Raw genomic sequence first — 21,526 nt, 5'->3', positions numbered from 1 at the left:
ACAGCTAGCTCTGACACACAATTTCACAAATAGATGAAAGATGTACTTGGTTGCTTAATTTCTCACTTGATGAATAGCGGCACTCCGGAGACCCATTTATTTGCATACAAGTCAATAAAAAGTCTATTTTGTATACAGTATTGAGTTTGATTTAAAAGAAGCAATTTGCAACTCCGAACTGGAGAATGCACATTAAAGTGATCACATAGATGAGATCTGGTTGGAGTTTCACGCAACAGCTTCTTTGTGCTGGGCCTTGGAATCCCAGACCAAGTGTTAAGCTGACAGGCTGCATGCTACGGGGAGACATCCCGCTGTCAGAACCCCTCACGCACGTTCATCCATCACACGCTAACGCACGGCAAGAGTTAATAGGTTTTTCAGAAGGCGGGCCGAGGGTCCCAGTGAGAGCTTTAAATTCCTCAGCTCGGTAAAGTCATCACAAAGCGCGAGACGATGAGGGAAGACAGACAAGGAGGGGGTAAAAGGGGGTCGGGGGGGAGGGCGAGTTTGCAAGGTGGGCGTCGTTCCTCTTGGCCCAATCAAATGGCTGCTACACGTTCAGACGCATCTCATATGACGGATGAGGCTTACCAGGTTGAAGTTGATGGGCTTGTCTCTGCGTCCCGTCTGCACTAGAAGCTTGTACGCCAAGATGCCGTCGTCAGAGCCGTTCTTGTAGCTGTTCAGAGTGATGCAGCCGGTCTCCCAGTCCTTGTCGAATGCCTGTTGCAGACCTGTGCGATTGCACGCACGCACACACAGACACAAACACACAAAACTCAACACCAGAAACTTAAACTGTACCCCTGACTAACAAGATCATCTGATTTAATATGATAACTGGCCATGAACCACTATGGAAAAAGCTGAAAATGTTATGCTTTTTATTCATAGAGACCATTAGGGGGAAATATCAAGAACATGTGGCCGCCTCTCTTCATCCATATGTGCCTGCGCCGCGCTCTCCCAACACTCACACTGCGGGCCGACTGCGGGAGATGTTGTTTTGGGTCTCGTTCCTCAGGCCTGTCTGGCTCCAATTTGTCCCACCATTGCACACATCAATATCACACACAGCTCTCTCTGTGTGGTTTACACGTGCACGCGCACGCTCGCGCACAGCAGAGCACACACCCACACACACACATTATGTGTCTAACGTCCACAGGACAAAATCAGCGAGCGCATGTCCCAGTTGCACATGACTTAACAGAATTTTAGGAATTGCTTTCGTCGGGAGACACCGTATTGAACAAGTAAACCTCACTCGACCTCAGTACAGCGAGTATTCGCGGATTAGCTCTGCCTTTTTCTTTGTCCTACTTATGCCAAAGGACGGGGCCGCCTCACGACGGGCGTTATGGGACGTATCCCAGATGACTGAAGAAAATTGGACTCTCATTGCTATAATCTCATTTCATGTCATATCAACATTACCTTGCAGCCAGTCCCTGAAGTAGTGAAGCCACATGGGGGGCAGCTGTCCATTGTCCTCCTTCAGCACGTAGCGGACGCTGCGGAACCTGCGGTGCAGCTCGTGCAGCAGCGGCTGTTTGTGAGCATAGTCGGCCCGCTGCGTCACCACGTACATGTTGTAGAAGGAGAAGAATTTGAACTGGGCGCCGATGAAGTCATACTCGCTGGTCTCCCGCGGCACAATGTCGGTCAGCTCCAGGCCGTCCCGCACCTGGGTGGTGCCGTACAGGCTGACCCCCAGCAAGGCCAGGAAGAGCATGATCACCACCACCTGCAAAAGGAAGAACACGGAGGGGCCGCAACCCCCAAATCATTTAATCCCTGGTTCTATTGTGTGTTGATTTTAATTTTATCATCTGCATTACAAATAATGTTATTGGTATGGTGTTTTCTCAATTGCCACACAAGCACCGCATTGATGAAAGCTGTTATGACTTTGCTATGTATTGCCACGATTATAGCAGACAAAACTAAATTGAAACTTAGTGGAGTGCAGGTCTTGAGCAATCGCAAATGGACATCAAAAGCCAACATCTCACACTGTTGGACTTTGAGGAAGTCAAGCGGAATCTGGTGGGAAGACGCGTTACCGCACATTTTCTGGGCAAAGCACTTTCTTGTACTTGCAGCAACATTCACTTGCGGTTTCATCCCCTTCTAAAAGGGGCTTGTATAATCTTGTATACAAAGCCTGTGATCATCTGACCATGTGTTGCCAGATTTGGCTAATAATCGCGGATCAAAGAGCGCAGATGGAATAAACTGGAATGTTCCTTTTAGTCGTTTGGCAGCAAGGGGAAGACTGCGCATGAAATAATTTGCTAAAGGAGAGAAATATTTGACAGCACGATGAAAAGACAAAGAAAAGATTCTGTAATGAAGTCAAGTACAGGCCACCAGATGATTTGAGTTGTGCGAGTGTTTTGAGAGGGCCGGCCACCCACGAGACTGAGGTCAGACTGTGTGTGATTCAGATAGGACATGACTCCAGATTTCCTCCTACTCTGTCATGAGCTCGGGTGACTAACCCTCCTCGTTCAAACTCCCACACACTTGCACAGAAGCCACTCTGCTCCGCTCACCTTGGTGGTGGACTGCAGCAGAAACGGAGCGTAGTGCTTCTCGGCGAAAGAAGCCAGTGTCCAACGGGTGCAGGGAGGCTCCATGCACCTCACGCCGAGCGAGGCCTCCCCAAACTGGGAGAGCAAGTCCCGTGTGGAGTTGTTATTCTCCGGGCCCTGGCTGCTTCCCTCGGCAGAATCCTGCTGAGGGCCTGAGCCTGAAGTAGTAGCCGGAGCCCCGGAGTGACGATATCGAGCTGTCCGGTGACTCCGCCTCCCGCTGTTGTTATTGTTATTGGTGTAATAGTCGTTGTGAGGGTTGCTCCGGCCTGGGGGCGGGTTGATGGGTTGCACGGAGATCTGAGACCGGGGTTCGGCCGTGGTGTAGAAAGCCTGCGTGCGCGGGTCGTACTCGGTCCGGAGCTGCACCGTGGACTGCATGGTGATCTGTGTCTGCTGGGCAAAGCTGTGGCTGCTGTAGGAGGGCGGCGGGCTGTAGCTTGGCGGAGGCGTGTGGTACGAGGGGAGCCCCGTGCGGTAGGATGGCGGAGAGCCGTAGCGACTCCCGTCTGATCCATCCAGGTACACCTGAGGCTCCATCTGGATCACGCGGTTCGCACATGGGCTGCAAAGACAGACACGTTAGGACACAAGACCCTGTAAAAGCTCATATTTGTATGCATTTTTTCCCCCCCACGTTGCTGTGTTGTATAAACGAAACAGACGTGGAGTGGGAGCATGAAGTAAGACAATATCATCTCCAGCCTTGGAGATAATATCACTAGTCACTTTTCATACGACTTGTAAAGGTTTTAAACATTTTTTTCTTTCTATGTCATATTCATGGCAACGACCCAGAATTTGGAGAAACAGCAATTTATCACATTCCTGTGTGGTATCGACAGTCCATTTTAGACTACGTACTTGTAAAATGTTTCTCTCTTTGCATGTTTTCTGCCTGTCACTGTTCTGTATTGTTGTCAACGACACGGAATGGAGGGGTAATGGTAACTAGGCGATTTAACACCTTCTGAGATAATATCAGAAGCCCCTATCATACTGTATGTAAAAGCAGACATTTTTCCCCTCCTTTTTCTCTATTTATAAATGGCATTGAAGTTTGGAACAAAGTAGAGCCACCAATTTTCCGTCTTCAAAGGTAGGAACAGAAGGCCCTTTTTTTCTACCTGTAAAAGTTGCAATTTTTTTACCTTTTTACCAAGTTTTCTGTATAAATGGTAGCAACATGGAAGTGGGGGATAAAGTTAAGCATGTCCTTTTAAAGACTTCGGCAGCAATCTCAGAAGCCCCTTTCATGCTGTCTGTAAAAGCAGCCATACTTTCCAGCTATTTTCCTGTGTTGCTGTTCTGTCTGAATGGCACTGTGACATTGGGTGACAAAGTCAACCCACAAATGTGACACATTCTGGGATCGCATCAGAAGCTCCTTTAATCATTTTTCTCCATTTTTTTCTCATATTGCTGTTCTGCACAACTGGCACGGACAGTGACTAGGGGATTGAAGTTGACTCTCGGGCTTTGGAGGCAGTCTCAGTAAGCGAGGTAATAATTCGATATTATCAGCAATTTCAAGTATTGCTTGTGGGAAGAAGTGTTTTGAAATACAAACAAATTGGAACAACTTCCCGGAATGGATTGTGTTCCACCTGGGAGGTTTTGCTGTATTACTTCATCTTTTTGATCCAGCTCTTGACTCGGCTCTCATTCGATTACGCAGGTGTACCTAATGCTGTGTTTTCCGGGAAATGAGGAGCTGAGCCAAGTAGGATTTAACTTTGTGTGCGTGTACTGTGCACATCTGTGCGATCACTCTGCCAAAAAGCATGCCCAGACTGGCAGGAGACTGGCGAGGGTTTCACAACAAAAGGCCAAGGCAGACAAACAACAAATAGAAGCAGGCCATCAGACAGCATTCGACAACTTGAGAAGTCATTCGAGTAAAAAGGCTGCGTGTGTGTCCGACATGGTCACTGTCAGATCACAAACTAGTTTGTGTGAGCGCGTCCACACCTGTAGAAGCAGCAGAAAATGTCAAAGCGTCTGTCTTCTCGTCGGTACAGGTCCATGCTGAGGATGGCGGGGAAGATGAGCAGGACCATCGCAAAGTTAAACACCACCACCACTGCAGCCTGGCGGAAACACACAAACATTTACGTTAGCCTACATGAAAAGTCACTTTAGTAGAGCAAGAAATTTGTGATTCATTGAACATATGCTCCTGACTGTCATCTTGTTTGGGTCACCATGTTTATTGTATTTGAGACAGTGTAACAATAATACTATACATTTTTGTTACCTTATTCAAACACATGAGAAGTTCAAAATATTCGGAAGAGCTCTCACTATGATGTCACTACGAACTATAACCACAACAATAGACATTACATTAGATTTTTTTTTTTTAACGTGTCCTTAATGATTGAAGAAAATATATGAGCATACTCTATTTTATCCCGTATATTTTAATTGTACGACTTTGCTATTAATATTTGCCTTCATCTTTGATTGACTGATTAACAGTTAATGTAACATTACGTTGAATAATTATAAAACATAATATAATTTTTTTAGAGCTACAAATTTGCTATAACTAGAACAAGACTAATAATCAATTAATTTTATGTTATATGAAATTCATGCGTGTGTACAAATAAAATAAAAATTGAAAATTATCATCAAGAAACATTTTACATGAAAAAGTGAAGACGACGACCAAATCAAATCTTTCACTGGTGAAAAAAGTAGAAAAAGGTTCATAAGTATTTCATTCAGGAAAGATGATTTGTTAATCTTCTGATGGCACAGAATGTTGGTGAAAATGACATTGTACAATTGAACAACAATGTGATTTCTTGTATTTATATCACATTTTAAAAGAGAAGAAGAGTAGAATTTAGCTTTAGAATAACAATAAGTCTGCATGTGTCAAGGGGAGCAAATTGCCATTCGATGTTCCTGAAACACGTGAATATGCACAAAAAAATGTATGAGGTTTGTGTGTCAGACAAGTAGGTGCAGTCTTGTGGTTGAACTTGTGAAGGTGGCGCACTGAGCTCAAGGAGGATCATGATAATGATGGGGAGGGGTTGAATTTGACTAGGGCGCTGCCCGGAGCGTGATATGGGACTCGTGTGGCTGCCAGACCGCTACACACAGACACACAAACACACCCTGATAGGCACACACAATTCTGTGTGAGCATGTGTGTGCGCGTGTGAGACCACCCAAGAAGTCAAGAGCCTTGAGGTGAAAGGAAGACAACTCTTACACACCAAAATATGCACATATACATAGTTTAAAATAAAAAGAAACTATACTACAAGCTGCTTCTGAAGACACACACACACACGCACACACGCACACATCTGTGCCCTCCCCCTCATTCCTCAGCTCACTATGCAGTCAGGAGTAATGTGAGAGACAACAAGAGACAGCGTGCAAAAACAATTCATTCTCAATTGGCCCACTGATTTCCAGACTGATCCCCAATGACTCCAAACACACACACACACACACACACACACACACACACACACACACACACACACACACACACACACACACACACACACACTCTCTCTCTCTCTTACGGTGACCGCTCAGTGACCTCCGAGTGGGAAGATTTACCATCACATCTGTCTTCCACACATGAACGTGTGTGTTCCACTGTGCGTCTTTGTGCCGTTATCTGGACACAATTCCCTGCCCTTTAGTGACACGGGGAGGGAAGCTAATGAAGACAGGAAGCAGGAAGTGCTTCTTGCTGAGAGAGATACACACTCCCTGGACAAAAATATTGGGACGCGTGGAACATGGATTCACCCTATCGGGGAGCCTTTTTTTTCCTCCAGATGTCAGAATGTGTCTATGGGGATTTTTTTTGTCCATCCATCCAGATGAACATCAATCAGGTTAGAAGTTTTTTAAGGGGGTGTGCCTCCATACCTTTGTCCACATATGCTTCTTACCCATTGCATTGTAGTCCATAATAAATTGGTCTGTTTTCCAAATATAGTAATATAGCAACAGTGTGCAGAAAAAAAAGCACAGTGCATTGAACGCATGTCGGAAAAAGAAACAAACAACAAACAACAACACAAATGAAGAAGAACAAGGGTCTCCTGTGCTGGAAATGCTAATGTTAGCCTGTGTGTTTCTTGTTTGTCATTTCTAGCCTTGTCCTTAAAAACACAGTTGGTTTACATTGGAACCCAGGCTGATTTCATCGGCGGAAAAGTGCCAAAAGCGAGCAGAGCCATGTCGAGCCAAGTATGTCCCGTGGGGTGGGAAAGAGTGCAAGGGCGATCTGATTGAATGCTGCACTGGCAGAAGCATGTGCTCCCCAACACTGGAAGCACATTAGCACTCAAGAGGAAGTGTACATAAGAATGAATGGATGCTATGTGCATTCGCTGTGTGCTGATGAACGCAAGTGTGAGCCGACAATGAAGCAGCCCGGATCATACCAGTGGGGGAAACGGATCATATTTGACAGAGTGGCTGTAGTCACGCCATCCATCCACACATGCTAATACTCACGCTGGTGAAATCTGGCCTCTGCGTGCATGTGTGTGCGTTGCAGGGGCAATAAGCTTAGGCAGAGAGATCACCATTTACGATGCTACATGAAAAAAAGACAGCAATACCGTCTGTTTTAACTTCAAATACATGAATACAAGAATACTGAATTCTTACCAGTTCCTAAAGTGAAGTCATGGATTTTTGTACATGTTTTTACCTCTGGCAGTCAGAAATAGAGCAATCTTTCTCCCCTTGGCAAAATGCTAATGAAACGTTTTTCTGCATATCAACGTATTAATATTTAAATTGATGTTGCTGCCTCCAAAATTCAGCAGAGCCTTACTCAAGGTTTAATCAGCCGTGGTGGCAATCATGGAGATGTTGCTCTTTTGAACCTAAGATTGGGCTTGTAATCCAAGGATGGAGCTGTTCCACATTTCTCTTCAAAGGTCCTTTCAGTAAGAGCGCCTGTGGCCCTGGTTTCGACTAGACCAACGAAAATGTTCTAGAAAACTACGCCTCAATAGTCAAACAAAACCTGGAGTGAGAACTATCAGAACCATCTTGAGAGATCAGTGAAATATTAAAGCATTGACTCCACACGTGCTTTTTTTCTGGCCATCGAAGAGGAAATGGAACTTAGTCTGACACAGCAAAGTGTCTGACTGCTCAGTAAAATATGATCAATGCAATTACATACACAAAGTCATTTTACCAACCAAATGCAAACATGTACACCGATACACAAAACAACACTTACAAATTACAGCAATACCTGTCAGTGTCATTAGGTGACTGCATGACTGCAAGAAACTTATTTTTCCCTCTCAAGAATGTCTTCACAAGTTGGTTAGTTTTCCTCCATCGTATTGACCTTTTTACACTTACATGGCAGTTACAAACAGTTAAATGTTACGAAAAGCAATTTTTTTTCTTGCCTGAAACACACAAATTCTTCTTTACATTATTTCCCGTGGGGAAAAAAAAATGATAACTGTACAAACCTGTAATGAGAACGCCCGTAGCGCGGGGATGGGAATGAGGGCGGCCATAAAGAAGGCGGTGACGTTGCTGATGGAAGTTAGCGCCACGCTGGCTCCGGTCCTCTTTAGACATTCGCCAGTGCGGTCCTGAGCCAGACGAGACAAAGAAATGACTTAATACTTTATTAATGCAACCGTAGCCACGGGCAAATGTGTGTAAATACTTGAGAAGGAGGAGCACTATCATCGCACTGATGTTGATTGACAGTGATTGCAGTCAGCTCAAGTGCTATTAGGTTATACAAAAGAGGGAGAACATAACGAGCTGCTACAGTATCTCTCAAAGAGAAAATGATGATTGCTGGGCAACTTTGAACATTTGTTTTTCATTAATTACTCCCTCTTAAAATACACACGGATAAACATCGGGAAGGTTTGGCGGCAACTGTGTGAAGACTTGACGACGTGCGGGACCACACAGGGAGCGTCTCCATGCAGGCATGTTTGTGCAAGTCTGTGTGTGTGTGTGTGTGTGTGTGTGTGTGTGTGTGTGTGTGTGTGTGTGTGTGTGTGTGTGTGTGTGTGTGAGAGCGAGTGAGAGACAGGCAAGATCAGGTTCAGCTCTGTTTAGTTTTCATCTCCTCAAAGGAAGCTGGAGGTTGAGGGAGAGCAGGAGACAACAATAACAAGCAAACGCATGCCTGTTTTCCCCTACAGGAGATTAAATTCTCACACAAAAACACACGCATCCACACACTTTGTTGCAGAATCCATAAAAATGTTCCACTGACAAGTCAATCTGATGCCGTGCAAACTGTAAACTTGAGATTTTACAAATCTGCATTTGTGAAAAAGAGAAGACAGTTCCTTTAAATTAGCATGATTTTTTTTTGTATGTTCAGAGCACGATGCGATAGTAGCAGAGGAGTCATGGCTCTACTTCTTGTGAGCATTATCGGTTTCCATTTAAATGCTAACGCAATCAAGATAGCATCAAACTGAGGCCAACATGAGCAACGTTACTTCATAAAGGACAGAAATAAAATACTTCCCGTACGATTGAAGAATATTAAGTGAGTCTAGCAAACTAAAGCTAATGTCCCGCAGCATCAGAAGGTTCAATTTCTTGCTCAAGGACACCTTCGCCAGGGATCGAAACTGGAACCGCTGGGCTGGGAGACACCCACTCTACCACTGAGCCATGCTGGCTAATATAGCTAGCTAGCGTGTAGAAGTTGGCTTGCACTTTCTGCTTTTCGTACTTCATACAATTGTGAGTTCATAAATTGTTCCCTTTCACATTGCCTCTGATATTACCGCAAATTAGAGCTGTAACAGGAAGTGCCACTTCTTCCTCTTTGCCTTTTACACAGAACCCAGCAAAATGGGAAATTGCCATTATTGTGTCCCAACAGCCATCCCGACAATGTTTAATATGAGTCCGAAGAAATCAGCAGAATACCATTCTAATATAAAAGCCTTAATATCATTGACCATTCCATATCAAAGAGAATGGTAGGATTACAGAGCACAATGGCGGACAAATTGCTTTTTTTTTTCCTTAATAGGCACTGCAAACTATTTGGGGTGTACAAAAGCGAGGATTGTCTGGATGTTTTCGACTCACCTCAAATGGGATCCTCTTGTTCTGTCCCGTCTCACTGAAGGCGTGAGCGAGGAGGAAGATGTCATCCACGCCGACACCCAAAGCCAGAAACGGTAGCACCTGCACCCCAAAAACAATTCATGTTAAAGTAGAACAAATGATCTAATTGAATTGATTTTGAATTTTTTTCCTCACTTATTCAATTATGTCTTCAAAGATTTATTGTAATAAAATAAAATACTGCATTCTAACATTACTTTTATGAAAATAGTTAATTCTCATTCATAATAAATAAAACAATTCATAAAACAGAAAGATGGTTATGTTATTTTTTTAAATGAACTATTTTATGTTTTCTTTTAATCTCTGAATGACTGGCCTTACCAGTCCCTTTTTAAAAGTCAAATGAGCATAAAAATGTGCGCACTCTTCATCTCCAGTGGTCAAATTACCTGTGTGGTGGCAGCATTGAAGGTAATGCCCAGTAGAGAGCAGAGGCCAAGTCCCGCCGCCACTGACAGCGTCACCAGTAGGACGCCCGCCAACCCAACGGCCCCCTGAGATTTGGCGCAGTCCCACCGCAGCATGGTCAGACACGCGTAGGCCAGCTGGGGACGGATGATGAAGATGACGCACGAGGGAATACAATACTCTTGTTAGGATATGGACGAATGGCCGCGTCCTCTACCATCAGCAAGTAGCCGCTGGCCACGCGGATGACGCTTATGTCCGAGAAAGACTTGAGAATGTCCTCCAGGGTGGTGGTGGTGAAAGACAAGACCTTCTGGGATGAGTTGGCTGCCACGCTCTGCAACACAGCCTGAAATAAAATTCAAGAAAAAGATCTGGAACTTAGCTTGGAATTACTGATGTTTATTTGGATATAATGCAACAAAGATAACAAATCTGACTTGTAATACACTGCAACTGGGATCGCAGAAACTCCGTCTGAATTCTGTCCAGAGTTCAATGAAGGACTCTAAATTGTCCGTCGATGTGAATGTGAATAGTTGTTTGTCGATATATGCCCTGCAATTGGCCAGTGACCAGTCCAGAGTTTGCCCCATAGATATGGGCGACTAGATACCCCAGCGCATTGTTGCAGCCGGCTAACAGACGTACCTACGTGGCGGCCATCTTGGGGAGGTCTATGTTCCCATTAAATGTAATGCATGGACATTGAAATGAACAAATACATTGTAAATTACTCATGTTTAACCGATTTTTATGAGGTTTACTTTTTGGTCATTGTCAAATTGTGTTGTCAATTCAGTACATTTGAAAAGCAAAAAAAAAAAAAAAAAGCCCCCAAAATCATTTTAGCAGTAAAATTATATTCCCGGTTCCCCTGTTGTATTTGTGCACCCCTTATCCTCCTTCAAGCTCCGAGTGAGAAGGAGCCTTTCTAAGCTTACTTTAAAACACACTGGATTGCTCACCAGCCAACAGCAAGGCACAAACAGACAGACAACCTTTCACACTCACAATCCCAATCTCACCCAAGGACACTTTAGAGACCTCACTAAGCCGAACGGGCATGTTTTTCGATTGTGGGACTAAGCTCGTGTTAGCACACGGACAGCATGGGAAGGAAGGCCATAGTCCGGATCCAAACAGCCAACCTGAGAATTGTGCGGCAGATGTGCTGACCACTTATCCACCTTTGTGCCCTGCAACAATTAGTTCCCTGTTATTATTTTATTATTTTTAGGAACGTAACTAGAGACTGCCCATGAACACACTCCACACATTCTAAGTTAAAAAAGACCTGTGCTCAAATAGAAGCCTCACTTCAAATAAAGCCTGGTGCTTTCTCCCCTTGAGTAAATAAACTCCCCAGGCCACTAACCGAGGTGTGTCGAAAAACTCCAGAAAGCTGCCCACAAAAATAAGCAAATCAGTGAAAGACACACATAGCAGAAAACCTAAACTCCTTGGGGGAGGTAATCATGGCTGTGTATCCATTATCAACTTGTTTTTGTAAGACAGTACCATGATCCACCTTTTCCCTGTCTTCTTATCTGCGTGCAGACAGATGTCTTCAACATTGACCCGCAGTTACTGCTCATCGGGGAGCATGGCTGGCTGACACACATTCTCACACAGATTCCCTCGCACACCTACACACGTGTGCATTTCTCGCAGTCACGCCCAACGGCGCAAATTTGAACACACATGCAACACAGCACGACGCCGGCAGCTTGTGTTACGACCATTGATTTAAAAAAATATATACAGCCGTTGAACAAATGATTTTTTTTTTTCTGTGGCGGCACCCCGAGGCCCCCAAGATGAATGACGCGCACACACACGAACGCATCGAGGTCACTGCTTGTCAAACAGGGCTTTGGTGTGAGGTGGGGGCGCGGGTGGGATGATGTCACACGCGAGCCACCAATGGGGCCACAGCTGGGAAAGTGATTTGATGTGAGATCCAAATGTTCCTAATGTATTCCAGACATGCCGAGCTTACTGCTATGCTATACGTTCTACCCACTCTGACCCTCTACCAGATGCCATCAGGCGGCCTATCATCCATCAGGGGCTCTTTGCATGCATGTTCACATGTTATCCTGTTAGTGATTTACAATAGCATTGTTGAGGATTTACAAGAGATTACTATTCCCTTGTCTAGCTTGCCTACCTCGGAATATCTCCTCTGCCAGGCCTCCAGTATGGCCGCGGCCTTTTCCTCATTCCAGTTGATGTGGGAAACCTCCTCGTAGCCCCTGAAGTGCTCAAACATCTGCTTGGGAGTCATCAGCTGGAACATGGTCTGCAAAGCCTGAGCGCTGGAAGGAGAAGAGACGGTCATATTTATGGAGGAAGAACACAACAAGGAGCATTTTTTTTTTTTTTTTGGAAAAGAAAAAAAAAAGAAAAGGGACGCGATAGGGAAAAAAGTACCGGGACACCTGGCCATTCATCCCAAAGGAGGGCTGTATGGCCGCGGCCTTTTCCTCATTCCAGTTGATGTGGGAAACCTCCTCGTAGCCCCTGAAGTGCTCAAACATCTGCTTGGGAGTCATCAGCTGGAACATGGTCTGCAAAGCCTGAGCGCTGGAAGGAGAAGAGACGGTCATATTTATGGAGGAAGAACACAACAAGGAGCATTTTTTTTTTTTTTTGGAAAGAGAAAGAAAAGCAAACGGACGCGATATGGACAAAAGTACCGGGACACCTGGCCATTCATCTCAAAGGAGTGCTTCCACAACAAACTTTTCCGAGCATGCCTTGATGAGCCTTGTTTTTGTCTCTTTGGTGTAAGGATGCAGCAAACAGAACAGTCACTCTTCACAAATCAAAGAATAAAAGTGCCATATCCCTAAAAATGCCATCCTCTTGTAGCTTACTACACTACTTTAATGCACTAGGTTTTATGCATGCTTATTGACCATTCATTGACAAGCTTAGCGCAAACAAGACACTTGTGAAGATAAAGCAGGTGTCCTCCAAATGACCCAAAGGATTTGTCTGGCTGCTTGCTTTGGAATTAGGTCTGTGTAGCTAAAAATGTGGTATTTGGATAAACTGGCTAGGCCATAGATCACCGTGAACACATGTACTGTATGTATGTACAGAATGTGTGCGCGCGCGCGTGTGTGTGTGTGTGTGTGTGTGTGTGTGTGTGTGTGTGTGTCTTTGCATAGTAGTCTGTGCTGAAAGGGAACAGCTGGAACTGGAAGACTTCAGTGGAATCTCCTAATGACTGCAAGATTTACAGCGTGCATGCACACACACATGCATTCGCGCACGAGAACACACACATGCTTTTAGAATACATTAAACAAAAAAAAAAAAAGAGAACAGAAAACACACACTCCTTCCAGAATAAGCAAGGCGCAAATCTTGTTGAATGTGTTACCTGAGCAGGGGTCCGCTGCCGTTCTTGGTGGTCCCGCCTACAATCAGCTCCTCCTGCCAGTGCATGTATTTCCTGGACAGGCCGTAGCAGCCACCGCTCAGGGTCCATGCCACATCTAATGGCTTTTGGCGCAACAAAAGCAATACAAGACGTGAAAATAAACTGTCAACATCTACTCTCAAAAATCTGACATCGAGCCCAAAAAATATACAGAGAGCACATACCTTGGTGGAGTTCTTGTTGGGGGCGGTGAGGGGGCAGTCGGGGTCGGAAGGGTTCAGGCAGGGTCGGTCCATATAGCCGTGGCCGACGTCTGCCTTTTCCAACATGTCCTCAAAACTGTCCACAGGGAAGTGTGCCCGGCGCAAGTCCTCCAGGAAGTCCTTTGGGTCAAAATTGGTCCACTGCAATGGGTCTTTACCTCTGTGTAAAAAAAAAAGGATGGCGATGCAGATACGTGTAAAGGCATTCTTCTGTACTTAATTCTAATCTTCAATCAAACTGGTTTGTATTCAAGGTACATTTTTGTAATGGTACCCAGCAACCAAGAACCCTTGGGCACAAACGCTATGGAAAATGGATGGACACGTCATGTTTCCATGCGTTGATTGAATATTTATCATGCCAAGTCTGTACGGTGAATTCAATAAGGGTCTTGAGAAAATTTGCATATATTGTAAACTGTAAGGTGAATTAGCAAAGCAGAGCAGAGCTTGGCCCTCCTGCAAAGCCAAATTGCACGCAAAAAAAAACAATTTTTTTATTTTATTTAATGTAATGAATTTATAGAAGGTCGCGAAGAGAAGAATTAGGGAAAATGCACTGTACTTATATGAAACTAAAATAAAAAGTTGCATTGACCTTTATCCAAAACGTTTTTGTTTGGCTTGACTATGATGCATACAGTTAAAAGTAGTAAATTGATGTACAAAATCCAAATTAGCGATGCACCTGAAACAAAGAAAAAAAAGAATCCTCAAAGTTTAGGAAGAACATATTTCTTTAGCACTGCAAATTAAGATATTGTAATGAGTTTTATTGCGACGTGTTGCTGTTCCAAGCTTGTGGCAAATATGTCATATTCAGTTACTTTGAGCGCTGCAGTTTACAAGTTCATGAATGCAACTCTGTTCATGTTCGTGAGTGTGGGAATGGAGAGAGACCGTGAGCCGTTGCGTGTGCTGTTCCAGTTTCGATGCCAACTGCGGGCATACATACAGTAGCATGTGTTTGGGTTATTAATAAATGGGAGCTCACTGACCAATGCCTCTGTAATCCAGAGTAGACACTACAATATGTTAGCGTATCAAACAAGACATTATGTTGCAACGTTAGCTCAAACACACACGATAAGCTGTGTGTGATAGATAATTCTAGCTGTCAGACACGACTGTCCCCATTTCAGAAATGAAATCTGGCACTTGAAATGAGGCGCTTCCTTTTTAGATGGAGAGCATCCTCGTCGTGCTGCCCTGAAAGGCAGGTTTGCGTCTTAATAAGTACTTTTGGTGAAAGGCGCCGTAACTTTCGGACTCTCTCGCCGGTTAACCATGACACTGTTTTAATCAGAATGCTTCCCGTTTACATCACGGATGATTCCAATTAACACTACTGCGTATGTGCCTCACAGACAGGCCAGTAAGAGTCGTGGAAGATCAAGTGGTTTTGAGAGAAAAACAAATCACCACATAAATAACGTTATAAATCAATTACTCCTATTAATTTAATTGCCAAAGAATTTAAACGTAGTCGTGAGTAGTTGACTAATCTTGGCAGCCCTACCTGCCACTCTTTTGGGAATATGTACTCGGCAAAATGGATGGAATCGGACAGCAGTTGTCATATTAGTCTGCGGACCTCGTATACTGCATTCTGTCCATTTGCTTTGTTCAATTTGATCTTTCTTGCAGAAAAACGTGAGCGATAACATGGTGGCCTTGGGTGTTTCCCGGTGTTCCTTACAGTACAAACATTGCACCGACAGCGGCCAATGTGTATGGAAGCAACATGAATTTCTGCAAACGCTACGGCTTCGCAAGTAACGCATTCACCACAAGGACTTGAATACAGACCAGCCAATATTAGGAGGAAAGGCCGCCAATAATAAAGTACTGGATTGCTTGATCAATATGCATATAGCTTTTGCAGACGCTTGTGAGAAGGCTTGACTGAGACATTTCATCAGTCGTGTCTTCAATAAGCCCAAAATATAAAAGCGAGCAGGAGAACTGTTTCACGATGTGTTTATGTCAAAGAATAATAGCAAGTTTTCTTTTATTTCAACCCTTGCAAAGTGACAGCAAAGAGGAACTTTCAGTGCCAGGGTCGGATTCCTGATCCAAGCGCTCCTTGTTCCTTCTAAGCTCTCCATGCCTCGCACATTCCAGCCTAAATCTCATTCTTTCTCTGTCTCTGTCATTCAGAGCACATTGTATGTGCTTAACCAGGCTTGGGTTATTATTCCCAGCCTCCCAACCAGAACATGGTAAAAACTTCATCTACCGCTTCGCACTGAAAGAACGAACTGAAGCATTGCGCGCGTACAATCGATAGGCAACTCCTACTTAAGCTGACTCAATTTGAGCCACAGACACACGCACACGCACACGCACACACACACACGCACGCACACGCACACGCAGACAAACACACACGTGCATGCAAACGCAAATATGCTGCGGAAAAGTATTACTGTTGCAGCAGGCCATTAGCAACAGAAAGGCCAGACAATGATGTGAGGCCCAGGGCTGAAGAGAAGCGATGGCCAGCGATACGCATGCCAACAACCACTACAATAGAGCCTTCAGTTGGGACGAATTCAGGACACACACACACACACACACACACACACACACACACACACACACACACACACACACAAGCACTCTGTTGGAGTCTGATAGTTGTGTTGAGTGTGCCTGGGAAGCACACATAAAAGACAGAAAAACAAGATTCAGAGATCCACATCTCCTCGCTGTTTTGTAAACAGACTCACTGTAACAGTATCGTGCTGCCATGGCAACAATTCCAAGATGGGTGGTGATGCCAGCTGATTCCGAGCTAAAGGTAGACTACACCTAGGATGGATTGCCGGTCGCTTTCATGTGACATCATTGCGGTGCGACACGGTAGAATGCATCAATAAATGCTGCGTGCTGACAGCATTTATAAAACAAAGGTCAGAAGGATCCTCTCACTCACAATATAGTGGTTCAAAAAGATGACATAGGATTGCATTGCTGTATGAGATCCGGAACAGAAGGCACCACCTTTACCCATATGAGCCTTTCACACAGAACACGGCAAAGGCGGGATATTGCAGCAAGTGTGTATGCTTTTACATAGCGTCACGGAATTCCACCATCTTAGCATCTTGTTTGAAATGTTTAAGGTATGGTATGTTGGACAGCGGCTATTGCTTTCAACCCAACATTGGCAGGAAAAGTGGTTCTCTCCGAGATTGACATCCCTATGCAAGCAGTACGGAATTCCCTTAAATACGTGACAATGAGAATTATAGGTACCATATCAAAGCGAACCAAACCGCATAACTCGGTGGAAACAAGGATATATTTTGTGCACAACGAAGTCTCAATCCGCTTGGCCAGTTTCAAAGCGAGGCAACTGACTAAAAATTGCATGAAGCAGTCTAACGATCAGATCCAAGTGAAAAGAATGTGGAGAATACTTACGGTAGGTAGACCATCCCGGACTGGAGCTTGGCTCCCTCCCAGAAACAGTCCAGAGGTGTGATGATGAGACAGGGATGAAGCTTTTCTATGATCTGATCACACACACAAACACGTGCACACATTAGGGTCATCTTCAATTAAGGGTCATTAAGTCTGGTTTGTTGACTCTTTATTCACCTTTCGTAATGTGAAAAGAACACCTCTTGGAAAGATTTAGTCACGATTGAGCATTACTATCTTTGTAAAGGCGCAATTTTTATAACTCAAGTCTGCTCTTAATTGAGCAGAATGGCATCCATGTTACTCGGGAGAAGAAGCAACCATATTTCCCCATTTACCTGATCCATATAATGTGTTTCCGTGACTAGTTCTCCTGATTTGTAGCATAAATGTTCCAATTTCCATTGTCTGGGGGAAAACAAAAAGGGAGAAACAAAATGTAGTCATCACACCTAAAATAACAGTTCAACATGATGTATCCGGCTGCGTGTAGAGCTCTTTGAATGAGCGATAATGGTGACATTTACCGGTTATAAAGGTAAACGTGAACTCTGCTGGCTCGCATGGCTGACTCCAGGTGCTGTTGGAGCGCGTCCACAGTCAGCACGCTGGCTCCTTCCTGCCGTGGTGTCTGGATCATGAGCTGAGGGTTGAACATGGCCTCTTCGCCGATCTTTTGTCGCGTGTACTTCAGTTCCTGGTTCACACGCCCGCCCACTGCGAAAGAAGATGCAGCCGTTGAAAATGAATTGGTGGAAAACGTATGTTTTTGGTGTTTGTTTGTTTGTTTGTTTGTTTTTTTAAGGACTAGATGTTTGGAAATGTTTGATGGTACATACACTGGCATATATGCTCCGTTGCAACAAGTGTGGCCCTGATAAGATTTGGTATCAGTTATAAAAGAAGAGGTAAAAGAAAAGGGAAAAAAACGCAGTCTGCTTCTCTGTGGGGAGTTTGCCTTTCAACTGTCAGTTTTGTTTTATTTTTCCGACTCAGATATTATTTTAAAAGGGTATTTTGCCTTTAGGTCAACAGGTCCCACGGTGACAGATGACACTGTCGTGGAGGTGTTTCAACTGATATCCTTCATACGGCTTGAAACGGAATTGAATAACATGGGTCCAAAATGTCCTACTGTAAACAAACTAACCACATGTGCTACAAGTTTGGAAACGTTTGAAGCAGGTTACACACATGCTGAAAAACAGACAAAATGATAGCCTCTTCATTCCCTTCCAATCAAAATCATAAAAGGGCTGACTACCGAATGTCTCACAAACTGTTATCCTGACCAGTTGTCCTGTGGTGTAGGATATGTTGAGTGATTTTTTTTTTTCCGCTTCCCCTGTCTGCGAACAAAAATCGATTGGGGGCTGACCTCAACCTTATCACATTTATATCTTGAACAACAGCACTTTGCTTGCAGGCAGCCAATGAGCAAATCCACATTCGACGCTTCCACTCGAACACGCTGTGCCAGACGACGTAGACTGAATATGTGTGTGATAAAGAGGATGGCTCTCTTCCAGCTTCAGCTACCAGTATCATGGTGGGACTAAACCGTGTGCGTGCGCCCTCAGCTCTCAGCTCACCCCGGCTACAAAAGCGGTCTTTCAGCTCCTTCCGCTGGCCGCCTCCTCCCCGGCACGGCCAAGACTGCCCTGGCAAAGCCTCTCACATTAACACACATGGGTAGACAAACGTATGCGACTGCACTCGTGCAAACATGTCCACAGAGGAATGCCACACCACATGGATAAAGCTACGCTAGCTCGCCCACCTCTGCTAAAGATGAACCATCATGATCATGCGTTCATCACTGAAGAATAATGTTTGGGAGCGATAACAACGGAGGGATTCAAACCAAATTCAAGCCAGAATGAAATTGTAAACCTTCATAGATAAGCTCCCTTCATATGCCTGAATTTTGGTACCAAGTTCCATGGATTATTCATTCAGAAATGCAGCATGGTCTCACAGCCCTGCAGCAAGCGCGACTGTAACGTTACACTATCATGGTGCCACTTGGTATTGTAAGAACCTTTACTGGAGCCAAGTTTCCATAATGTAGCCCGATTTGGTTAGCAATCTGGCATTAAACAAACTACGCATCGACATGATCTCGTAGCCATGCAGCAAGTGCAAATGTAATGTGATGTAGCGATGGCTCCTTCCCGCGATCCCCAATAATGGGGCCGCTATCCAGCTGTAATGCACATAACTAGCCACATTTAAACTAAGTGTTCCAATTTGGTTTTAGAAAACACACATTAGCATGGTCTCACAGCCGTGCGGCAGTAACTTGCCCTCAAATAGATACTTTCTCCCACGATCACGTCACCACTACGTAGATTTAATCATCTTTACTGCAGCCACGTTAACACAAAGTGTTCCAACCTCATTCTCATCAAACAAAATACACATAGCATGGACTCACAGCCAGGAAGCAAGTGCAGCAATAAGTGCCCAAAAAAAAGATGCTTTTCCTCCCTATCATGGTGCCACTAGGTAGCTTTGATGACGTAGTCTTTACGACAGCCATGTTTCCACAAAGTGGTTCAATCCAATCAGCATCAAACCGAATACACAGAATGGTCTGACGGCTATGCAGCAAGTACAAATGTAATGTCATCTCAAATAGACTCCTCTCTTGCTCCCCTGTATCATATTGCCACTAGTTAGCTCCGACTCCCTGGTAGCCTTTTTTTCCCACAAATCAAACAAAATTGACATCCGCATTGTCTCACGGGCGTCCAGCAAGAGCAAACTTAATATGCAGCGAAGAATTAGACATCCAGAAGCAGTTGCAGAGGGAGGAACTCGGTTTGAACGCAGACCACTGCCGAGGTAGAATGATACCAACCAGATTTGTGCAGATTTGCAAACTGGAATCTGCGTATATATCCGCAAAGACGCAAATGAAGCACCAAGCGTGTGTGAAAAATCTGTACCATTTTATGATGTCTTAACCCAATTTTACAAAACAGCTTGGTTGGTGTAAGCGGGCATAGGTTGAATATTTGCAGGCCGTTGTAATGGCATTAAAGTTAAACATAAGCATGCTTATTCTGCTGGGGCCGGACCACCCAGGCAAGAGGCAGGGGGAGAGGGGAGTCATGTCTCGGGGCATTAGGAAAACATACTTGATTTCTTTTTATTCCGCAAACCACGAGCAGCATTCCCTTCTGATCGCATGTTTGTAATAGTCCTCATTAATAGCAGCCCACGTCAAAGCACAGCGACATGTGCTGACGTTACGCCGCCCCCCCCCCCCAAAAAAGGAGCACGCATGGAAGTGATTTGAAGACAGTGCACTAGCAGGCCAGCCTGTCTGATACACTCAACACTCGGGAGTTAAAGTTGACCCCCCAGGCTCCGTTCAAGTCCACTGCAAAGAGCACATTGCGCAAATGTGGGAAGAGGTGCATCCTATGTCGTCGTATGCTGGGACAAAATGCGGTGGTTGCCACCCAAAGTTGGCAGAGCAACAGACGGGACAACTTAAAGGAATGTAGTCGCTGGACAGGAAACAGCACATTAAGGCCTCGGGCTCGGAGAATTCCTCACTTCACGAGGTTACAGCGCTTTTGGGGTCAACACTTACACAGCCTCGGGGTGAAATTAACACCCCAGCTGGACCAGGAAAATGTGTGTGCGCACACAGCTGTGTTTCTTCAATGACACATATTCCCATATCCCTTCTCCTCAGAAAACCGCTTGAACCCCAGTGTCATCGGCATCGGAAAGGTGTCCCTGACTTTCAACTACTTCCTGTGCCATCTCCATTCCTCACTTTCTCCCTTTGTGTATGTGTGTGTGTGTGTGTGTGTGTGTGGGGGGAAAAACGGTGTCCAAGGGGGGAAGAACTGACAAAATGTTTACAAGAATGTCTTGTGGGTGGGGGGGGGGGGGGGGCGGCTTACACTCTTGTATCAATTGCACACATTGTCATTGGTTTGCAAATGGCGCCGCACTTAAATGATGTCACAAACAAACAAAAAAAAAAAACAGCAAACACCCAAACCTTTTAAATGACGCTAAAGTAACGATAATCTTAAAACAGCAACAAAATGCTGCGTAGCGGACTCGTTCCAAAAACCACTTGCAGATTTGACTGCATCTTTGGCTGATGATTTAAAATCGATAACAATATAACACTTTAAGCGATTTTAGCCTGTCAGTTCATTTTTTATCCATCCATCCATCCATCCATCCATTTTCCGATCCGCTTATCCTCACAAAGGTCGCGGGGGGTGCTGGAGCTTATCCCAGCTGTCTTTGGGCAGTAGGCGGGGGAC

At 44.7% G+C, this 21,526-nt stretch overlaps 1 protein-coding gene across 2 annotated transcripts in view; it reads right to left on the bottom strand.

Moving 5' to 3' along the window:
• The window catches only part of ptch1 (patched 1), a 50,061-nt gene that overhangs the window by 13,794 nt on the left and 14,741 nt on the right, over positions 1-21,526 (bottom strand). The window contains exons 3-17 of one of the 2 annotated variants that reach the window (XM_019878072.1): positions 17,756-17,945; positions 17,567-17,636; positions 17,229-17,320; positions 13,761-13,959; positions 13,537-13,658; positions 12,626-12,731; positions 12,316-12,357; positions 10,360-10,491; positions 10,124-10,279; positions 9,693-9,791; positions 8,087-8,212; positions 4,572-4,690; positions 2,562-3,165; positions 1,441-1,750; positions 595-737 (exon numbers count right to left, since the gene is read on the bottom strand). In XM_019878072.1, coding sequence (XP_019733631.1) covers positions 595-737; positions 1,441-1,750; positions 2,562-3,165; positions 4,572-4,690; positions 8,087-8,212; positions 9,693-9,791; positions 10,124-10,279; positions 10,360-10,491; positions 12,316-12,357; positions 12,626-12,731; positions 13,537-13,658; positions 13,761-13,959; positions 17,229-17,320; positions 17,567-17,636; positions 17,756-17,945 — 2,510 coding nt within the window. Of the gene's footprint in view, positions 1-594; positions 738-1,440; positions 1,751-2,561; positions 3,166-4,571; positions 4,691-8,086; positions 8,213-9,692; positions 9,792-10,123; positions 10,280-10,359; positions 10,492-12,315; positions 12,464-12,625; positions 12,732-13,536; positions 13,659-13,760; positions 13,960-17,228; positions 17,321-17,566; positions 17,637-17,755; positions 17,946-21,526 lie in introns of both variants that reach the window. The other variant, XM_019878073.1, reaches the window with a different exon arrangement.

This window comes from Hippocampus comes, unplaced genomic scaffold (genome assembly GCF_001891065.2).
Source record: "Hippocampus comes isolate QL1 unplaced genomic scaffold, H_comes_QL1_v1.1 scaffold13, whole genome shotgun sequence".
Classification (NCBI taxonomy): domain Eukaryota; kingdom Metazoa; phylum Chordata; class Actinopteri; order Syngnathiformes; family Syngnathidae; genus Hippocampus; species Hippocampus comes.
Note: the sequence above shows the minus strand (reverse complement) of the source record. Positions and strands in the feature narration are given on the sequence as shown.